The sequence below is a fragment of the Rana temporaria genome, chromosome 9 (genome assembly GCF_905171775.1).
Source record: "Rana temporaria chromosome 9, aRanTem1.1, whole genome shotgun sequence".
NCBI lineage: Eukaryota > Metazoa > Chordata > Amphibia > Anura > Ranidae > Rana > Rana temporaria.
The window spans coordinates 37,312,964-37,331,016 of NC_053497.1; the positions used below are offsets into that span (position 1 = coordinate 37,312,964).

At 42.6% G+C, this 18,053-nt stretch overlaps 1 protein-coding gene across 1 annotated transcript in view; it reads right to left on the bottom strand.

Annotated features, from left to right (window-relative positions):
* The window catches only part of LOC120913320 (cytochrome P450 2C5-like), a 29,736-nt gene extending 20,367 nt beyond the window's left edge, over nucleotides 1–9,369 (bottom strand). Inside the window, exons 1-4 of the mRNA XM_040323189.1 lie at nucleotides 8,713–9,369; nucleotides 5,351–5,516; nucleotides 4,058–4,207; nucleotides 1,531–1,691 (exon numbers count right to left, since the gene is read on the bottom strand). Coding sequence (XP_040179123.1) covers nucleotides 1,531–1,691; nucleotides 4,058–4,207; nucleotides 5,351–5,516; nucleotides 8,713–8,895 — 660 coding nt within the window. The 5' untranslated portion in view covers nucleotides 8,896–9,369. The remainder of the gene's footprint in view (nucleotides 1–1,530; nucleotides 1,692–4,057; nucleotides 4,208–5,350; nucleotides 5,517–8,712) is intronic.
* Nucleotides 9,370–18,053: the final 8,684 nt, after the last annotated feature.

Here is an 18,053-nt window from a genome sequence, read left to right on the forward strand (position 1 = left end):
TCTAGGCATGGTCCCGATGTTCGAGTCAAACGTAAGGGTGTTCGAACATATGGGGCATTCGTGGCAAATTCAAGCGCCGCGGAGTGCCCCATAATGCACTGCGAGATCACAGTGCGTTGACGGCTGCGGATTGGCAAAGGCATGCACCTGACCTGCATGCTTTGGCCAATCACAGCGCGATCTGCTGTGAGAGCCATGATTGCGCAAGGTGCCTTTGGCCAATCATGGCACAGGGGGCAAAGTCCACACCCCAGGTTGGACTTGATGGCCTTGTGTCTTTTTTCAACCTCACCTACTATGTAACTATGTAGTGTAATACGTGGAGGCAATTGACATACCCATTCACATAGGGGGCCGAGATCTGCCCCAGAAGGTTTTACCCCCTTCCAGACCAGAGCACTTTTTACAATTTGGCACTACGTTGCTTTAACTGACAGTCGTTCGATGCTGTACCCAAACAAAATTTGTGCCCTTTTTTCCCCAAAAATAGAGCTGTCTTTTGGTGGTATTTGATAACCTCTGCAGTTTTTATTTTTTGCGCTATAAATAAAAAAAAGCGACAATTTTGAAAAAAAATAAATAAACTTTTTGCTCTAATAAATATCCCCAACAGTTTTTTTTTTAAATAATTTTTTGCTCAGTTTAGGCAAAAATATAGTCTTCTACATATTTTTGGTATATTGCGCAGCTTATTTTTACAGGTATATTAATTGGTTTGCGCAAAAGTTATAGATTCTGCAAACTTGGGGAAAGATTTTTGTCTTTTTTTATACATTTTTCTAGTAATGGTGATGATCTGCGATTTTTAGCGGTACTGCGACAATGCGACGGACAGATCGGAGACTTTTGACACTTTTTTGGGACCATTGGCATTTATGCAGCGATCAGTGCTATACAAAATGCACTAATTACTGTGTAAATGTCACTGGCAGGGAAGGGGTTAAAACTAGGGGGCGATCAAGGGGTTAACTATGTGTTCCCTCTGCATGTTCTAACTGTGTGGGGATGTGAGTGACTAGGAGAGAAGCCATATCAATTTTCCTACTTCGAAGGAAGCAACGATATGGCTCCTCTCCTCTGACAGCACAGGGATTTGTGTGTTTATACACATAAATCCCCGTGCTGGTGCTCTTGCATACAATCCTGCGTGGCCGGTGGCGATCGTGCCCGCCAGCCATCGGGTCCCCCACTGTGCAGCGCCCTAGTGCCCTCTGGTGGCTGAAAATGGGAAGGACGTACCCATACGAGATTTTGCCCAGGAGTGCCATTGTGCCGCCTTATATCTGCGTGACATGGTCGGCAATTGGTTAAATTAACTACTCCTGAAAAAAAAAACGGTTGTTTTAAAAACTTTTTTTTGCATTGATAGATGTCCCCCGGGGCAGTACCCAGGTCCCCAGACACTTTTTATGGCAATAACTTGCATATAAGCCTTTAAAATTAGCACTTTTGATTTTTCATGTTCATGTCCCATAGACTTTGAACCATCCCTAGCAAGCATTTCCTTTTTAGAGGGTCTGAAGCTCTTACCTGTCCCCAAATAGAGCTAAAATGTTTAAAACTTTCATGTAAAAGGGCCAAAAGCCGAAGAAACGATTTGTCTTCATACTCAAACCGGCTTCCAAACACCACTGAGCAGATGACATTTGAAACTGCTTTGGCAAAATAGAAAGTTGGATCCACAGACTTACCTGTAAGATAGAGATAGTAAAGACTTAAACCATTACAATAAATTTTCTATAAAGAAAATTAGAGGGTTATTTCCAACAAAGCTGATATTTCAATTTCTGGTAGGTGCTGGAGAGTTAAAGCGTATAGAAAACCCACAAACAGAAAATTCTAATGTTGAAGCTTACCAGTCCTTAGATGTGCTGACAGTATAATCTTTTTCTGTCTTTTTTTTCTTAATTTCCTTCTGGTGATCCTGCCAGTAACCCACTTCCTGTCTTAGGGTGACAACGATCACTCAATGTACTGTACATAAGAAGGAACTACATTTTTAGCCTTGTGTGTTTTCCTGATTTGGACTACAAAAACCTTCCCTTCTCAGCTCTATTACATTGGAAGAAGAGTGGTGTAAAAAGAAACTGGGAAGGTCAGGATAAAGCTAGTTAAACCTATTTTCTTCAAATTTTAATGAGTGGCCACGTGTCTTGTTAAACTCCCTTCCGCAAAAAAAGTTTTATCCCTATTGTGGGGTCATCATTTCGGTATTTGTAAATTGAAATCAGAGCGTCTCTTCTCCAGAGAGAATAAGTTCAGTGCTCGCAACCTTTCCTCATAACTAATATCCTCCAGACCCTTTATTAGCTTCGTTGCCCTTCTTTGTACTCCCTCCATTTCCAGTACATCCTTTTCTGAGGACTGGTGCCCAGAACTGGACAGCATACTCCAGGTGCGGCCGGACCAGAGTCTTGTAGAAAGGAAGAATTATCGCTTTATTCCATTTTTATTGCATGCCAATATTCTGGTTGCTTTGTCAGCAGCAGCTTGGCATTACATGCCATTGCTGAGCCTATCATCTACTAGGACCCCCAGGTCCTTTTCCATCCCAGATTCCCCCCCGAGGTTCTCCCCCCAGTGTATAGATTGCATTCGTAATTTTGACACCCAAATGCATTATTTTACATTTTTCTACATTGACCCTCATTTGCCATGTAGTTGTGTAGCAAACCCAGAGGGAGCTGCTTTTGTTTGTTCTGTCTTTTACTCTGCCTTTCAACCCAATGAACTGTCCCAGGCCCTCTGGCACACATAGCAATGTGATTATTGGAATACACAACACAGTTCTTCTTGTAGTTTACTTGAAGAAAAGTAAAATTCAGGTTAACATTAGTCAGCCAGGACCTGTGTATTTACAGGACTTGGTTGAAACAACAAAAGCAACAATTAACAATATGTACAGATTAAATAGACTCCCCAATAACTTTTGGTGTGCATGGGATTCTGTGGCTAAAGGGGAACCCCAGGCTGGCCTACGATACCTCCAGTGGCGTGTCCCCTTTAGGAGCAACCGCGGTAATGTCCTGGAGGCAAAGCTTTGTGTTTGATTATCTTCACCGGCAATGTAGGAGCTCTGTGGACAATACTTGGATGTGGTATTCTATAAAAAGCATTAAAGGGGTTGTAAAGGAAAATCTTTTTTTTCATAATAAGCATCCTTTACCTGCAGACATTCCTCTTTTCACTTCCTTATTGTTCGTTTTTGCTCAGAAGTTGCTCTGTTTCTCTTCACTTCCTGCTTGTCTGATTGTTACTCACCACTGTGAAGGGAGGCTTAACTGCGGTGGTCAGTGAGGTGCTCGCCCCCTCCTGGGAACTACATCTGTGCGGCAGGACGCTCTCTACGTGTTAGAGACTTCAAGGAGGTGTGAATTACTGGGCGTGCCGCAATGCATACTGGGAAATGTAGTTCTTACATGAACGAGCGCCGCAAACCAGGAAGTGAATGAGAGAACAGAAACTAGACCGCCGGAGGTGATATAGATGAAGGAATTTAATAGGTATTTACTCGTTTTTTAACAGAATCATTACACTATTCTGTCTACCTTGCAGACATTCATTTTAGGCAGGTGAGTATTAAATGGTTGGGGGTTAGATATACACTTTGTCACTTTTCCTTAAACTGTCCGATGGTCACCATAGTGTCTATTCCTCACTGTGCCTGCATTTTATGAGTCATTACTAGAATACAGGTTGTGGTGTGTAGCCTGTGGTGTCCTACAGAGTACACTCTAATGCTGCACTGTGATTGGAGGAGAGGCTTGACAGTTTTATATGACAAGACTCTCTACCTAACCTAACTCCAGCTAATCTCTTTTTTTATTATACCTTTTTTTTTTTCTCAAATATAAGCAATAAAAAGGATACAAGTGGTGAAAGACATATACGGCAGGTTTATGGACAATCTTATTTACAAAAATGGAGCTATACTTGCTTTAGAGTCAAGAAGCAAGCTCTAAACACATTTGTAAAAATAATCAATGAGCTTTATTAATGTTCAGTGTTTTTGGTCATACAACCGCTTTATAAATGTCCTCCTATGTGCTTTACTTACAGTTGGTTTTCCTAAATTCTTCTGTAAGGAAATAGGCCTCTTCCTGGATTCTCTCTTCAATGCTTTTTTTACCCATTCCGAAATTTCTGAGGGTCATCAGAGAAAATCGCCGTAGCTGTTTCCAACGTTCCCCGTTACTGGAGACCACTCCTAAAAATGATGTATGGCACCAATGAGACACAACTGTTTACTACAGAACTCAGGAAGCACATGCAACTTTAACCAAAAGCTTTTCATCAGATTCTCATAACTTGTCTGTCTGAATATGGCTAAATGGCTATGGCTATTTTTTTTTTATTGGGCAGGCATGTTAAATCAAAGGGAACCAAGGTGAGTAGAATACATTGACAGGGGACTAGCTAGAGTCAACGTGGCCATAGCTACTTAAAGCTGAAACCTTAGGCTAGCCCTCAAAATTTTCACTTGCCTGCTTACATTAGGCAAGCGGAAATAAGCTGAGGGAGAGTGTGGAGCCACGTCGAAGGGGGTGGGGGCAGGTGGGGTTAAATGAGAGCTGATTCTAGTCCCAGCATCTGCCCAATATCATTCTCTTTGCAGGGCCTGGCATAGAGTGGGATTCGGCAAAGAACTGAATGAAGTGGGGTGGGGGCTGCCAAAGTTTAATTTTCCTAATAACAAGCTGATGATTGGTTGCTCGGACCACTTGTTCTTTTTCTGCCCTCACTCTTCTCTAACACTAAGGCCCCGTACACACGACCGGATCGATCCGCTGGGATTGATCCGCGGATCAGTTACAGCAGATAGATCCGGTCGTGTGTACGGCCTAGCGGACATTTTCAGGCGCATAAAAATCCAGCCGACGGATTTTCAGCGGATAAACATTTCTTAGCATGCTAAGAAATCTATCCGCTGGAATCCTGTCCGCCGGACTTATTCGGTCGTCTGTACAGACTCTCCGGATAAGTCCGTCCGATCCCATCCCTCGCATGCGTTGTAATGATTCGACGCATGAGTGGAAATATTTACCTTCCAGGGTCGCGCACGTCGCCGCGTCGACGGAGCGGCCATGTCACCGCGGATGTTTTACGCAGGGATTTTGATCTGATGGTGTGTACAGCCATCAGATCAAAATCCGCCAGAGGATTTATCCGCTGGAAACGGTCCGGTGGACCGTTTACAGCGGAAATCCTCTCGTGTGTTCAAGGCCTTATAGTACATCTTGAGACTGGTAGAGAGAGAAGGCTGCATGTGGCATGTTCCCGGTCTTAGGCAGTTCCCATTCAAAAGAAGGCACTGTGAGAAGGACAGTTTCATAATCGAAGTTGTTCTTACCATGTCCTCCTGAGCTTATCCTTTCCAGTAGAGGCATGCTTCCCCGAGCACCAAAATCATCTGCGTTATCAATAAGGGCCTCCTTGACTGCATCATAGCTGCACAGCATTACAACTTTTTCCATGCCCATATGCATGGTATAAACTGGGCCATACTTCTCACTGAGCTGCAGGATAAATACAATTATAAATGTGATTTTTTTGTTTGAAATTTTATGACATGTCAGTGTTCTAAAATCTCAGAAAGGTCCCTCCGAATGCAGAGTATTCCACTTAAGAACAATGTCACCCAACAGAGCCACATTAGTGGCTGTTATTACTGACAACTCACAAACTGTGGCTGTATTTGTCAGTTGTTACCTTTTTTTCCAGGGACAATCTTAGATGTTGTTATGATCATGATTTTCTTGCTATTGAAGTTTAACTTAAATTTTTTTACTTTGGGTCAACTGGTTATGCTTACAACTGTCATAACAATGGCCTCCCACCCCCCACCCAATACTTGCCTTTTTAGGTTCCTTCCAGAGTCTCTTTACCTGCTGTCTCATTTTTCCTTCAATCCCTTAGCCACTGCTAAGAATGGGTTCTACATAAGGAAGAGACAGTAACTGGCTGCTGAGACAGAAGAAACCAATTAGCATCTTTGCTTCACACAGGTCCAAGACAGAAGTCCCTGCATCGGTGGTATAACTAAAAGGAAAACACGTCCCTACATCTTTGGTAACACCACTACAAAGTTCCCCCCCTCTCGTGTAAAGCTCTTCCCTGAACCCTGGCCTGTTCCCCTTTCCCACTTCAAAGCTTACCCTTCACCCCCCCTCCACCAGTACAGAACTCCATTCCCTCCTCACTGGAAAGTCCCCACAGCTACTAACCAGTCCTCATTGCAGGAGGAGCATCTGCCATGGTCTGTAAAATTGCTCATTGCTCTGTAGCATGACAGCCCAGCCTCTGGCAGTTGCTCCTCCTGTATTCAGAAGGCCCTGTCACTTGGGGTACGTAGTCACTCACACTGGGAGGGAGGAAGGGTGCTGCTAGAGCTCCCACCAACCCCCCCCCCCCCACATAGAGCCATGGCACCTGAGGTACGTTTCCCTTCTGCCCCCTGGTATTCTTGTTTTGGTGACAACTCTGACATTTTGGATTTTGCATCACTTTTAGCCCTTAGGTCAGTAAGCACCAGGACATAGAAAAATATTGAATCTACCCAGCAGGGAAACAAAAAGCAATGAAGACTTACTAACCCTACCTCATGCTATCGAAAATGTCAAAACTAAATTTTACATACAATTTAAGATATGTTTAGGTACAAAAATTATAATCAAAGTACATTCCACCAAATTCCCTTGCAAACCCAAATAATACCTTCAATAGCAGTTAAATCATCACTGTGCTGACCATAGCCTGTGCCAACAATGGATATGTAAGAGGGGCTGAGTAGGCCCACCAACTACAGGCTGCCTGCAGAAAACTACAGGTGTAGCACTACCCCCTCAGGAGCCGCTGGTTAGATTGGGACGGCATGATTATATTACCTCTGTGATGTGTCTAGGGATGATGGTGGAGTAATGGAATGTCCAAACAGCGGAGTGTCGTTTTCTGTGCTTTATTTACTTGCCCAACATGGCAAACAGTTAACTTGAGGTAGATAGAGATAGGTTGGTGAAAGGAGAATTTGCAGATTCAGGCCTATAGATAAACGGAAGCAGTCCTGCCTCCAATGGGACTTTAACTCAAGTCGCCACTCCAGCCGGGGTGGGTAAAGTGTACCTGGACAGGCCTCTCTCACTGACCTGGCAGCCAGAGTATCACTTAGAACTTCTGAGAAGGAAAAAGTCTCTGCCACTGACTTGGCTCTAGTAGAATTAGGATTAGTAGTGAGACCTCTGCCACATTTTAGTATTCAGGAACATGGATGGTAGAGCGAATCCTCTCAGTAAATGCAATTTTGCCTGAATCTCCCTCAGGTAGATTTTTCTGTATGGTCACCGACTAACAGGTTGCCATCGAACAAACTGTCAGTGTACGGTCACCGTGATGCCCGATGGATTGTCTATGTCTAGGCCCTGTTGGATTGCCTGCCTCCGGGCTCACCTCAGACTGATTCCCCATCAAACAGCATAACCCGCTTGGGATCTTCCTCATGAAGTGTGGGGACCCAGTAAGTCACTGGGGCCCCTTTGCAGCTTTAGGTGCTCCGGGCCATGGGAGCCCAGAACCAGGAACTTCGCGTAGCACGTGCGCCCCGGCCTGGTAGGCCATCTCGCCGGGGCCTGTGATGTGCCCACACCCTAAAGGAACCAGGAACAAGCAAAGACCCCAAAGAATGGCGTCCGTCCTAGAAGTAGCATTCCCCAGCATGCCCCGCGAGGGAGAAACTCCTCTGATTGGCTGCTGGCAAGAGGCATCTCTTCCCTGGACCCCTCTGGTGCCACCTGCTATACAAAGATGGAACAGTATCTTTGGAACACAAAATGAACCCACAGGACAGTCCAGCCGGACAGAAACCTATTTTAACAAATCATATTGAATCAGAGCAAAATAACTCTCTCATTCCCCTCTAAATCTGACATAGCACCTGTACTGAAAGTACACAGGCGCTACACAGGAGGAGGCAGATACAAGACCGGTCATTCTGCACAAGATGTGAGAACAGCAGTGACTGGTCTTTATTACAGTAAGCTCCTGAAGCAAAGTATCAGAGTTGTTTAATTCTGAATTATTGGACAAATCAGGAAGCAATACACAAAGCACATTACAATTAAAATCAGAATACACATACCTCTTGTATTTTCTTTTGGGGCAAATTTTTTTTCATTATTTTTTAACAGAAGGTGATTTTCAGTAAAAATTATGACTGCATACAATTACCTACATAAAGCCAGCAGAGGAGACACTAGGAGTCTAGTTATTAAATATCCTATGGACAAATGTCACAGGCATTCGCCCAACCTGCATCAATGTCCCTGTATTTTCTTTAATATTTTCCAAGATCTTTAGCTCCATCTAGTGGCCAAAATATGGTTATTTTTATGAAATACCCTAATCAGAAAATAAACCCGCATTTTGGCCACTAGATGGAGCTGACAATCATATGTGATAATATTATTAGATAAAATACAGGGAAAATTCATGCAGGCTTGGAGAATACTTATGACATTCGTCAAATAAATGTTATATAAATAGACGCCTAGGAGAAGGTTAAGGTTTCAAAAAACCTTTGGTGACACTCAAAATCATTGGATGTATTTAGGAAATAACTTTTGCTCTTAATTAAAAATCTAATTGCGATCACTGCAACATGTTATGCTTTATACCTGCCAAGCTGGTAACTGATACCTTTAATTAAACTTGAAAACTTACCTTATTGAGTGACTTGAAGAGGTCTTTTCCAGTTAGTTGCAGAATGTTCCCGATAATGGGCAATGGGGTGGGCCCCGGCGGCAGCCTACCTTTGCTCTGATGCTTCCTGGCATGTGTGATACTTAGGACCAGGAAGATCAAACAGACAATTAATAACAGAGTGCTTGTACTCAAGATCTCCATGTCGGCACTATGCTCTCCTGCAATGGAGGTAATAATATTTCAGTCTGCTACAGACTTATTTATAAAGGGAACAGCTCAGTAGGCATGAAATTGGCGCACTAAATAGATCACAAGAGCCAGCTATCTTTTGGCATTGCTGACATTTGAACTGAGTTCTTGTACACTGAAGTCTCCCACCTGATCTGATATGGAATGCTGACTGCCAAAAGGATGACATGTTTACCTGTCCTAATAATATCAAATTACCTTGGTTGACTTCTATCAGGTGAGAAGAATGCGTCCATTGGATAATATGAACATAATATAATATTGCAGTTAAATGACTGTTATGGCTTCTACTTGCTTTGTGGACTGGTTTATGTTTTATGACACTCTAGTCATGCATGAAAATCTTCAATCTAATACGCCCTAAATGTGGGGAAAGGGTTAGAACCTCTGCCTGGTTTTATTGTTGTCTGTATTACCTATTAAGAAGGTCCTCTTTTACTACCTATTTCAGTGATGGGGGTTAAGAGAGAGATTTGAGGGCTCAGTGAAACAGGGACCAAAGGAAAACTTTCCTCTTATGAACAAAGCCAATTACAAAAAAAAAAAAATCATGTTCAATCCCGATAGTTTCAAACCCTTGTAAGGACAGGTTTACGATCCGTTATTTTAAACAACTGCTAACACCAAAGTTATGGCGCGTACACACGACGGTTATTCATGTCATGGAAAAAAAAAACAATGGGGTAGATTCAATAAGATTTGCGCAGTTTTTACGTAGGCGCAGGGCACCGTTTTTGCCCTGCGCCCCCGCAAATTATCTGCGCTACCCACGATTCACGGAGCAGTAGCTCCGTAAATTGCGTGGGCGCTCCGGCAAAATGCCCGGCGTAAGCGTGCACAATTTAAATGATCCCGTAGGGGGCGGGAATCATTTAAATTAGGCGCGTTCCCACGTAGGGCGCATGCTCTGTCGGGAAACTTTCCCGATGTGCATTGCAGCAAATGACGTCGCAAGGACGTCATTTGCTTCAAAGTGAACGTGAATGGCGTCCAGCGCCATTCACGATTCACTTACGCAAACAACGTAAAATTTAAACTTCGCAACGCGGGAACGACGGGTATACGTAACATTGGCTGCCCCTGCTATTAGAAGGGGCAGCCTTACGCGAAACCCGACGGACAAAAACGACGTAAACTGCGTACGCAGGGCTCGCGTAACGTTGTGAATCGGCGTTAGTATGCAATTTGCATACTATACGCTGACCACAATGGGAACGCCCCCTAGCGGCCAACGTAAGAATGCAGCCTACGATATGACTGGCATAAGAGCCTTATGCTAGTCATATCTTAGGCTGCCATCGGCGTAAAGAGGTTCCTGAATCAGGAGCATTCGTAACGCCGGCGCAAGTAAGCAATTGCGCTGCGTAACTATGGTTACGCAGACGCAATTGCTTCTTGAATCTAGGCCAATGTTTTTCTCAACGTGATTCCTCTCAAGCCTGCCTTGCATACACACGATCGTGAAAAAAAATGCTGGAGCAAAGCGCGGTGACATACAACACGTACAACGGCACTATAAAGGGGAAGTTCCACTCGAATGGTGCCACCCTTTGGGCTGCTTATGCTAATTTCCTTGTCTCATAACTTGCTTTTGAGCATGCGTGTTTTTTCCCCCCTCGTTAAAGCGTGCACACGGCCGTTTTTAACGACGTGAAAACGACAAGAAAAATAGAGCAGGTTCTAAATTTTTTAATGCCCATTTTTCTCGTTGAGAAAAATGCTCTGGAGCATACACACGGCCGTTTTTCATGACCAATTAAAAAAATTGCATTTTTCTCGTCATGAAAAACGGTTGTGTGTACGCGACATTATACTCATACATGAATGGGTTAGGAGAAGGCTTTGAGATGAGGAGGGAATCACTACTAGCATCAATTACAGTTATACCCAACAAGGGAAAAGATGCAACCATGTGCTCTAGATACAGATTGTAGGAGAAGCTCAGTTGGAACCAGAAGGCCATTACATGTTCATGCTCAGAATAATGAGCAAAGGCTCAATAAAGAATGGGCATTGGCATGAATGCGCAAACGTATTAGCATGCAAACAAGAAGGAATGTGTACCCACTGGAGCCATACGGCCTATTTAAGCTGAACTATGGCATGAGCAGGATTGCTGAGTGGTCTTTAGCTAGTTCCCGTTTACCTGTGCCTTGTCCTGCTATATCTGCCTACTCGTGTTTGACTGGGCTTGCCCTTGACCAATCTCTGGATTCCCGCGTGCCTAATGTGACCTCGGCTTGTACTCTGATTACGGTCTTGTGCTTCTGTGCCCTGCTGCCTGACTGTGTACCGATAATCCCCTAAAATCTCAATAAGCGTATGTTTATTTCTTTGCGCAAAAGTTATAGCGTCTACAAAATAGGGGATATATTTATGGTATTTTTATTTATTTTTTACTTGTAATGGTGGTGATCAGTGATTTTTAGCGGGACTGCGACATTGCGGCAGACAGATCCGACACCTAGCTGACACTTTTGACACTTTTTTGGGGAACCAGTGACATAATTACAGTGATCAGTGCTAAAACTATGCACTGACATTGTACTAATGACGTTGGCAGGGAATGTGTTAAAATTAGGAGCAATCAAAGGGTTAACAGTGTTCTCTCAGTGCGTTTCTAACTGTGTGGAGGGATGGGCTCACTGCATCGACACTGTGATCTGTGTTTCTGATTAGCAGAAACACTAGATCAGAGTGTCCATGTCTGAAAGCACGGCAGTCTGCTTGTTTACATCGGCAGACCGCCGTTCTGTCTCTGCGGGGGAACGATCGCTGGTGGCCAGCTGATTGGCTCCCCCTGAGTGAGAGAATAACTTGTATAGTGCTACAAATGCGAACTGAATCGCCTCAAGGCGCTTGGTATCCATTTCCTTCTATTTCGCTTTCAGAATAGGTGGGTCTTGAGTTTTTTCCTAAAGGCCTGGTGAGCCACTTCTGTTCGGATATTAGTTGGTAATGCGTTCTAAAGTCGAGGTGCTTGGACTGCAAATCTCCGTTCTCCTTTGGTCTTGTAGCGGGCCTTGGGGATGTGTAGTAGATTTTGGTTAGTTGATCGAAGAACACAATTGGGGTTGTGTTTTTTTATTTTCTCACATAAATATTGGGGGGGCGATACATTTGTGCGTCAAGCAGAGGGCCTTAAATGTGATCCTGTGGCCAATCAGCGTGCAATCACTACTCCTGCGGCATGCGCGCACCCCCCAGTGGCCATTTACAAAATCATGTACAGGTATGTGGTTTTGTGTAATAGAGCCGCCTTGCCGCAGTATATTTACGGCAGGTGGTCGGGAAGTGGTTAAGAGATATATTGAAAAAAGCAAAGATTTGCACATTTCAGGAACTGAGGCACAAGAGGGAACTAATGGTGATAGATGAATGGCGATATTTTCATTAAAGCATTTTGTTACAACACTGCCACAGCCAATAAGATCTGTGGCCTCCATTTGAGCATCTGTGTAATTCTCAGATGAACTCAAAGAATTGTATTTCCCAGATCTGCAAGATAGTCCCAACGATGGCTGAACCTAAAATACCGGCATTCATTGAAAAATGGGAAAGGGAATTAGGCTCACATTTAAATGAACAGCAATTAGGAAACATTTGAGGATGGTACATAGCTCAGCAGTAGATATAAATACTTTAGAAATTAAATATAAATGTTTGGCAAGATGGTACATAACACCAGATAAAGCACACACCGTATTTATCGGGGTATACCGCGCCCCGGCGTATAACGCGCACCCCAAGCTCAGCAAGGTAAAAAAGGAAAAAAAAGAAAACTTACATCTTTGCCCTGCATCCATCGGCGGCCTTGTCCGGCGTCTGTCTGCGGCCTTGTGGGTGTCCGTCTGCAGCTTCCTTGCGCAGGGTCCGTCTGCGGCTTTGGTGGTGTCCATCTGCGGCCTCCATCCAGGTGTCCGTCTCGTCCAGCGTGTCCGTCTGCGGCCTCCATCCAGGTGTCCGTCTGCGGCCTCCATCCAGGTGAGCGTCTCCGGTGTTCGTTTTTCGATTTTGGCGCGAGAGGAGCCGGATTTCCTGTGTTCGGCTTGTCTCGGCTTGTCTCGCGGTGCAGCGGGCAGAGCCAAGCATGGCCGAGCCTAGCCGAGCCTAGCCGAGTGCGCAGTACACTCGGCTCGGCTCGGACAATGTCGGAGACAGTGGGGATCGGCGGAGTATCGGCGTATATCGCGCACCCACGATTTTCGAGGGGAAAAAAGTGCGCGGTATACGCTGATAAATATAGTAAATACCAATCAAGAAAAACACCACTTTGTTTACGAGGATGTAAATTGGTGGGAATCATGGCCCATTTATGGTGGGAATGCCCAAAAATAGAGGAATGCTGGAGGGAGGTGTTGCAACAGATACAGGAGATTACAAATATAGATATACCCGAGAACCCATGGTTTTGTTTATTTCATTGTACAAAAAGTACAACAAAACAATATAAGTAAAATGGTAGATATCACAATATTGGCAAGTACCAGAGATTCCTACAATAAGGGATTGGGTTAAAAGAATGGAAAATACATATAAAATTGAAATATGGAAAAATAACGTTTACTGCGCTGTTCCTCAAATATAGGTGAATGATAATGCTGCAACTTAAATGCGAGACACACACACCACAATACAACAAAAAATATATATTTATGTGTGTACCAGCTCTGACATCTTGGCTGACCGGTCTATGGGTAAGGCCCCGTACACACAACCGGATCTATCCGCTGGGATTTATCCGCGGATCAGTTCCAGCGGATAGATCTGGTCGTGTGTAGGCCCGAGCGGACAATTTTCGGCGGATAAAAATCCAGTCGACGGATTCCCAGCGGATAAAAAATTTGTAGCATGCTACAAAATCTATCCGCCGGAATCCAGTCCAGCGGACTGATCCAGTCGTCTGTACAGACTCACCGGATCAGTCCCATCCCTCGCATGCGTCGTAATGATTCGACGCATGCGTGGAAGTATTTACCTTCCAGCGTCGCGCACGTCGCCGCGTCATCGTTTTCCGCGCGGATTTTGATCTGATGGTGTGTACAAGCCATCGGATCAAAATCTGGGGGAGGAATGTCCGCTGGAAACGGTCCGCCAGACCGTTTCCAGCGGATAACCCCTCGTCTGTACGAGGCCTAAGATGATAGAGAGGGATGGTGGGAACTTCCATCCCGATACTTTGGGAGTATGCCCTTTAAATACAGGTCCTGGTATTACGTTCTGGTCCATGTTTCAAGCCCAGGTGACCCCATATAATGTTTGAATTAATATCCAACTTTAGAAGTGGAATCTAGGGGCAGTGGACCCAATCACATTTGTATCAATGGGACAGATCCGTATGGATCACATTGGTTTATATTGTATTAATAAATCTATTTATTGATCTTTCTTTGTGCAATACACATACATTCAATGCCTTAAAACTTCTAACAACTAAACTTCAGGTTATTTTTGTTAGGGAACATTAATACATAGTTTGTATGCAATCCACTCAGCTCAGCTGGTTTATTTAAATTTTTTTCTTTTTTATGACATATAATATATGTGTCAGATTTTTCTTTTTCTAAATCCACATACTCGCCGCGACTATAATTGCGGATCATGTTTTTACGATGTTTTGCATACAATGTTATGTTTTTAGTTAATTATCTCAATGATTATTGTAATACATTCTATTGTTTGGGACTTGAGTCCAGAACTTAGATGTAAGGCTAGATAGTAGCTTGAGATATACCATAAATCACTGAGTGGGATTCTGGTAGCAAATTTCAAATACTATGTAGATCCCTGCAATATCGCTATTTATCCATAGGTGGCAGTGGCACATTGTATTGAGTTACGTACGGCACCGCTCTTTGGTTTTCTGCTTAGTATTAGTTCGATTTTTAACGTATAATTGGCACTTAGTTGTGTTGATTTGAAGAGGAAAGAGTGGGGGCATTCTTGTAGTGCCTTCTCTCTTCTCATGCACACGCCAGTATTCAAGATGGCAATGCTTTAGTTGGGACACCAGGAAGTCAGAGCTGGACGTTACCTATTGCAGTGTGGAATATTTAAGGTGGTGAGTCAGTGCACCGCCCGTGCCCCTGGAAGACGTCTAATTAGACAAAACGGCGTAGGGTTAGCGGCGTGCTGACGTCATCGCATACCGTGCCAGTCCCGGATGCTACAGGCTGTGATCGAGAGCCGGCTCGAATTTATGAATTGTATCGCCTACATTTACCAGCACAATTATAAGAGCAATTGTATGGCTTTTTTAATAAATTTATTTTAACGGATTACACCATGGAAGTGTCTTTTTGTTCTACATAGGTCACATGTATATATGTTGCGGTGGACGTTTAAGTTGGATACCTCTGAAAACTCCCCCCATTGAGACGCAGCGACCCAGGGCTGGGGAATAAGCCTCAAGTGTGTGTGATCCCTCTAACCAAGGGATCATACAATCTGGTAAGCGGCTGCTACCTTGTGGGGGAGGATCTCTTTATACTATATATCACTCCTTTCTGGGTGTTGTATTCATGTCACCGCAGATTCTGGGTGTGAGGAATCTACATCTTTGAAACTCCCTGTTTGGAACTTTGCTTTCGTTGTGGACATTTCAGTGTTGATTCACATTGTGCAGGGCACTTAGCCCGTTTGCTTAAAGTGGAGGTTCCATCAAAAAAACAATTTTGCTTTAAACTGTAGCTTACGAAAAATTAGAGCGACAATTTTGAAAAAAAATCAATATTTTTTACTTTTTTCAATAATAAATATCCCCCAAAAATATATAAAACATTATTTTTTTTCCTCAGTTCAGGCCGATATGTATTCTTCTACCTATTTTTGGTAAAAAAAATCGCAATAAGCATTTATCGATTGGTTTGCGCAAAATTTATAGCGTTTACAAAAAAGGGGATAGTTTTATTGCATTTTTATTAATTATTTTTTTACTACATTATGGCGGACACTTTGGACAATTTTGACACATTTTTGGGACCATTGTCATTTTCACAGCAAGAAATGCATTTAAAATGACAGTTGCAGTTTGGGAGTTAACCACAAGGGGGCGCTGATGGGGTTATGTATGACCTCATTTGTGTTTCTAACTGTAGGGGGGTGTGGCTGTAGGTGTGACGTCATCGATTGTGTATCCCTATAAAAGGGATCACACGATCGATGTCAGCGCCACAGTGAACGGGGAAGATGTGTTTACATACAGCTCTCCCCGTTCTTCAGCTTCAGGGACCGAACGCGGGACTCCAGCGGCAATCGGGTCTGCGAGTCAAGCGGCCACGGTCACGGAGCTTCGAACCAGGTTGCATGCACGTGCCCGCGCGACCCCACGGCTGGGCTTAAAGAGCCACGTACATGTACGTGGATGTGCCCAGCTGTGCCATTCTGCTGACGTATATCGGCGTGAATGGGTCCTTAAGTGGTTAAAAAAAAAGTCGAACCTAGAGTGTCACTTTATGCATAAGTGCAGAAAAAGCAGCCGCTATAAAAATCACATAAAATGCATAAACTAATAGTAATGAATTTAGTTCAAAATCACAATTTTGTGCACCACCCAATACTATAGCAGCGCTCCTGTCAGTCCTTAAAACGTGACCGGCATTCATATGTTTAATTGTATTTAGTTTTATCAATTTCCATTACCAAAAATACGTAGAAGAATATATATCGGCCTAAAATTATGAAGAACTTTTTATTTTTACATTTTAGGGACATTTATTATAGCAAAAAGTAAAAAATAGTGTTTTTTTTTTCAAAATTTACACTTATTATAGCGCAAAATATAAAAAAGTCAGAGGTGATCAAATACCACCAAAAAAAAACTCTATTGTTTGGGTACAACGTCACACGACCACACAAATTGTCAGTTAAAGGGAAGTAGTGCCATATCACAAAAAATAGCCTGGTCAGAAAGGGTCAGATTTTTCCGGGGCCTAAGTGGTTTTAAAGTAGAATTATTGGCCAAACTTTTTTTTTCATTTTGGATAAAGTAAGGGAGGGTCATCTGTGTCCCTTTTTGGAGATTTCCCTTTACTTCCAGTCCCATAGCCAAAAGGAAATCCCTGCAAATTAAGGGAATTCCTTGGGGACCCCCAGGTCATCAGGACTAGTGTCCCCATCTGAAGATTTCCCCTCTATTACTTTTCTTGGGACTTTCTTTTATTTTCACTTTCAATGATAACAATAAACAGGACAAATAGAGAGGGAAATCCACTTAACTGGGGAACAGACAGCAATAAAAATGGACAACCGTTCTAATTCCATCCCAATTTATCCAAAACAATATATAGAAATAAATACGTTTTGCCTTTACTTATACTTCAGCTTAAATCAGGAACTTCTTATTGTACTATAACTTTTCTTTTGGACTATAACCACACTAATAGCTAGATAAAAGAACAAAACATTTGAAATTGTACAATGCCTTTCACAATGAAAGGTCTAATTTTACATAAAACACATAAGAGGAATTGTTCACAGTGAGTTCACAAATTTTAATGTAAAGTCATTTAAGAAGTATATAAGTGTGTGATAAGTAAATTGTCACATAAAATAATTAATAGACATGTGTGTTTCTTTTTATTCTGGATTGAAATTTAGACAAATATTTTTATACAACCGAATTTCCGAATTACAATAGTATCGAATTGAAATAAATGCGAAATAAGGAAACATAATTCAAATCCATTTGAATCAAATTCCAAATCTAGTTGGAAAACAAGAATAAAATAAAACAGAATATAAAATAAAGAAATAGATAGAAAATAATAGAACTGAGTAAAACAGAACAGAATAGAATAGAAAATAAAATAATAGAATATAATATACAGTGCCTTGCAAAAGTATTCACCCGCCTTGGCTTTTTACCTATTTTGTTATATTACAGACTTTAGTTCAATTTTTTTTAATCTGAAGTATATGTGATGGATCAGAACACAATAGTCCAAGTTGGTGAAGTAAAATTAGAAATATATATATATAAAACAATTTTTCAGAAATAATAAAATGATAATTGGAACATGCGTATGTATTCACCCCCTTTGTTATGAATCCCATAAAAAGCTTCAGAAGTCACATAATTAGTGAAATGATGTCCACCTGAGTCACATGAT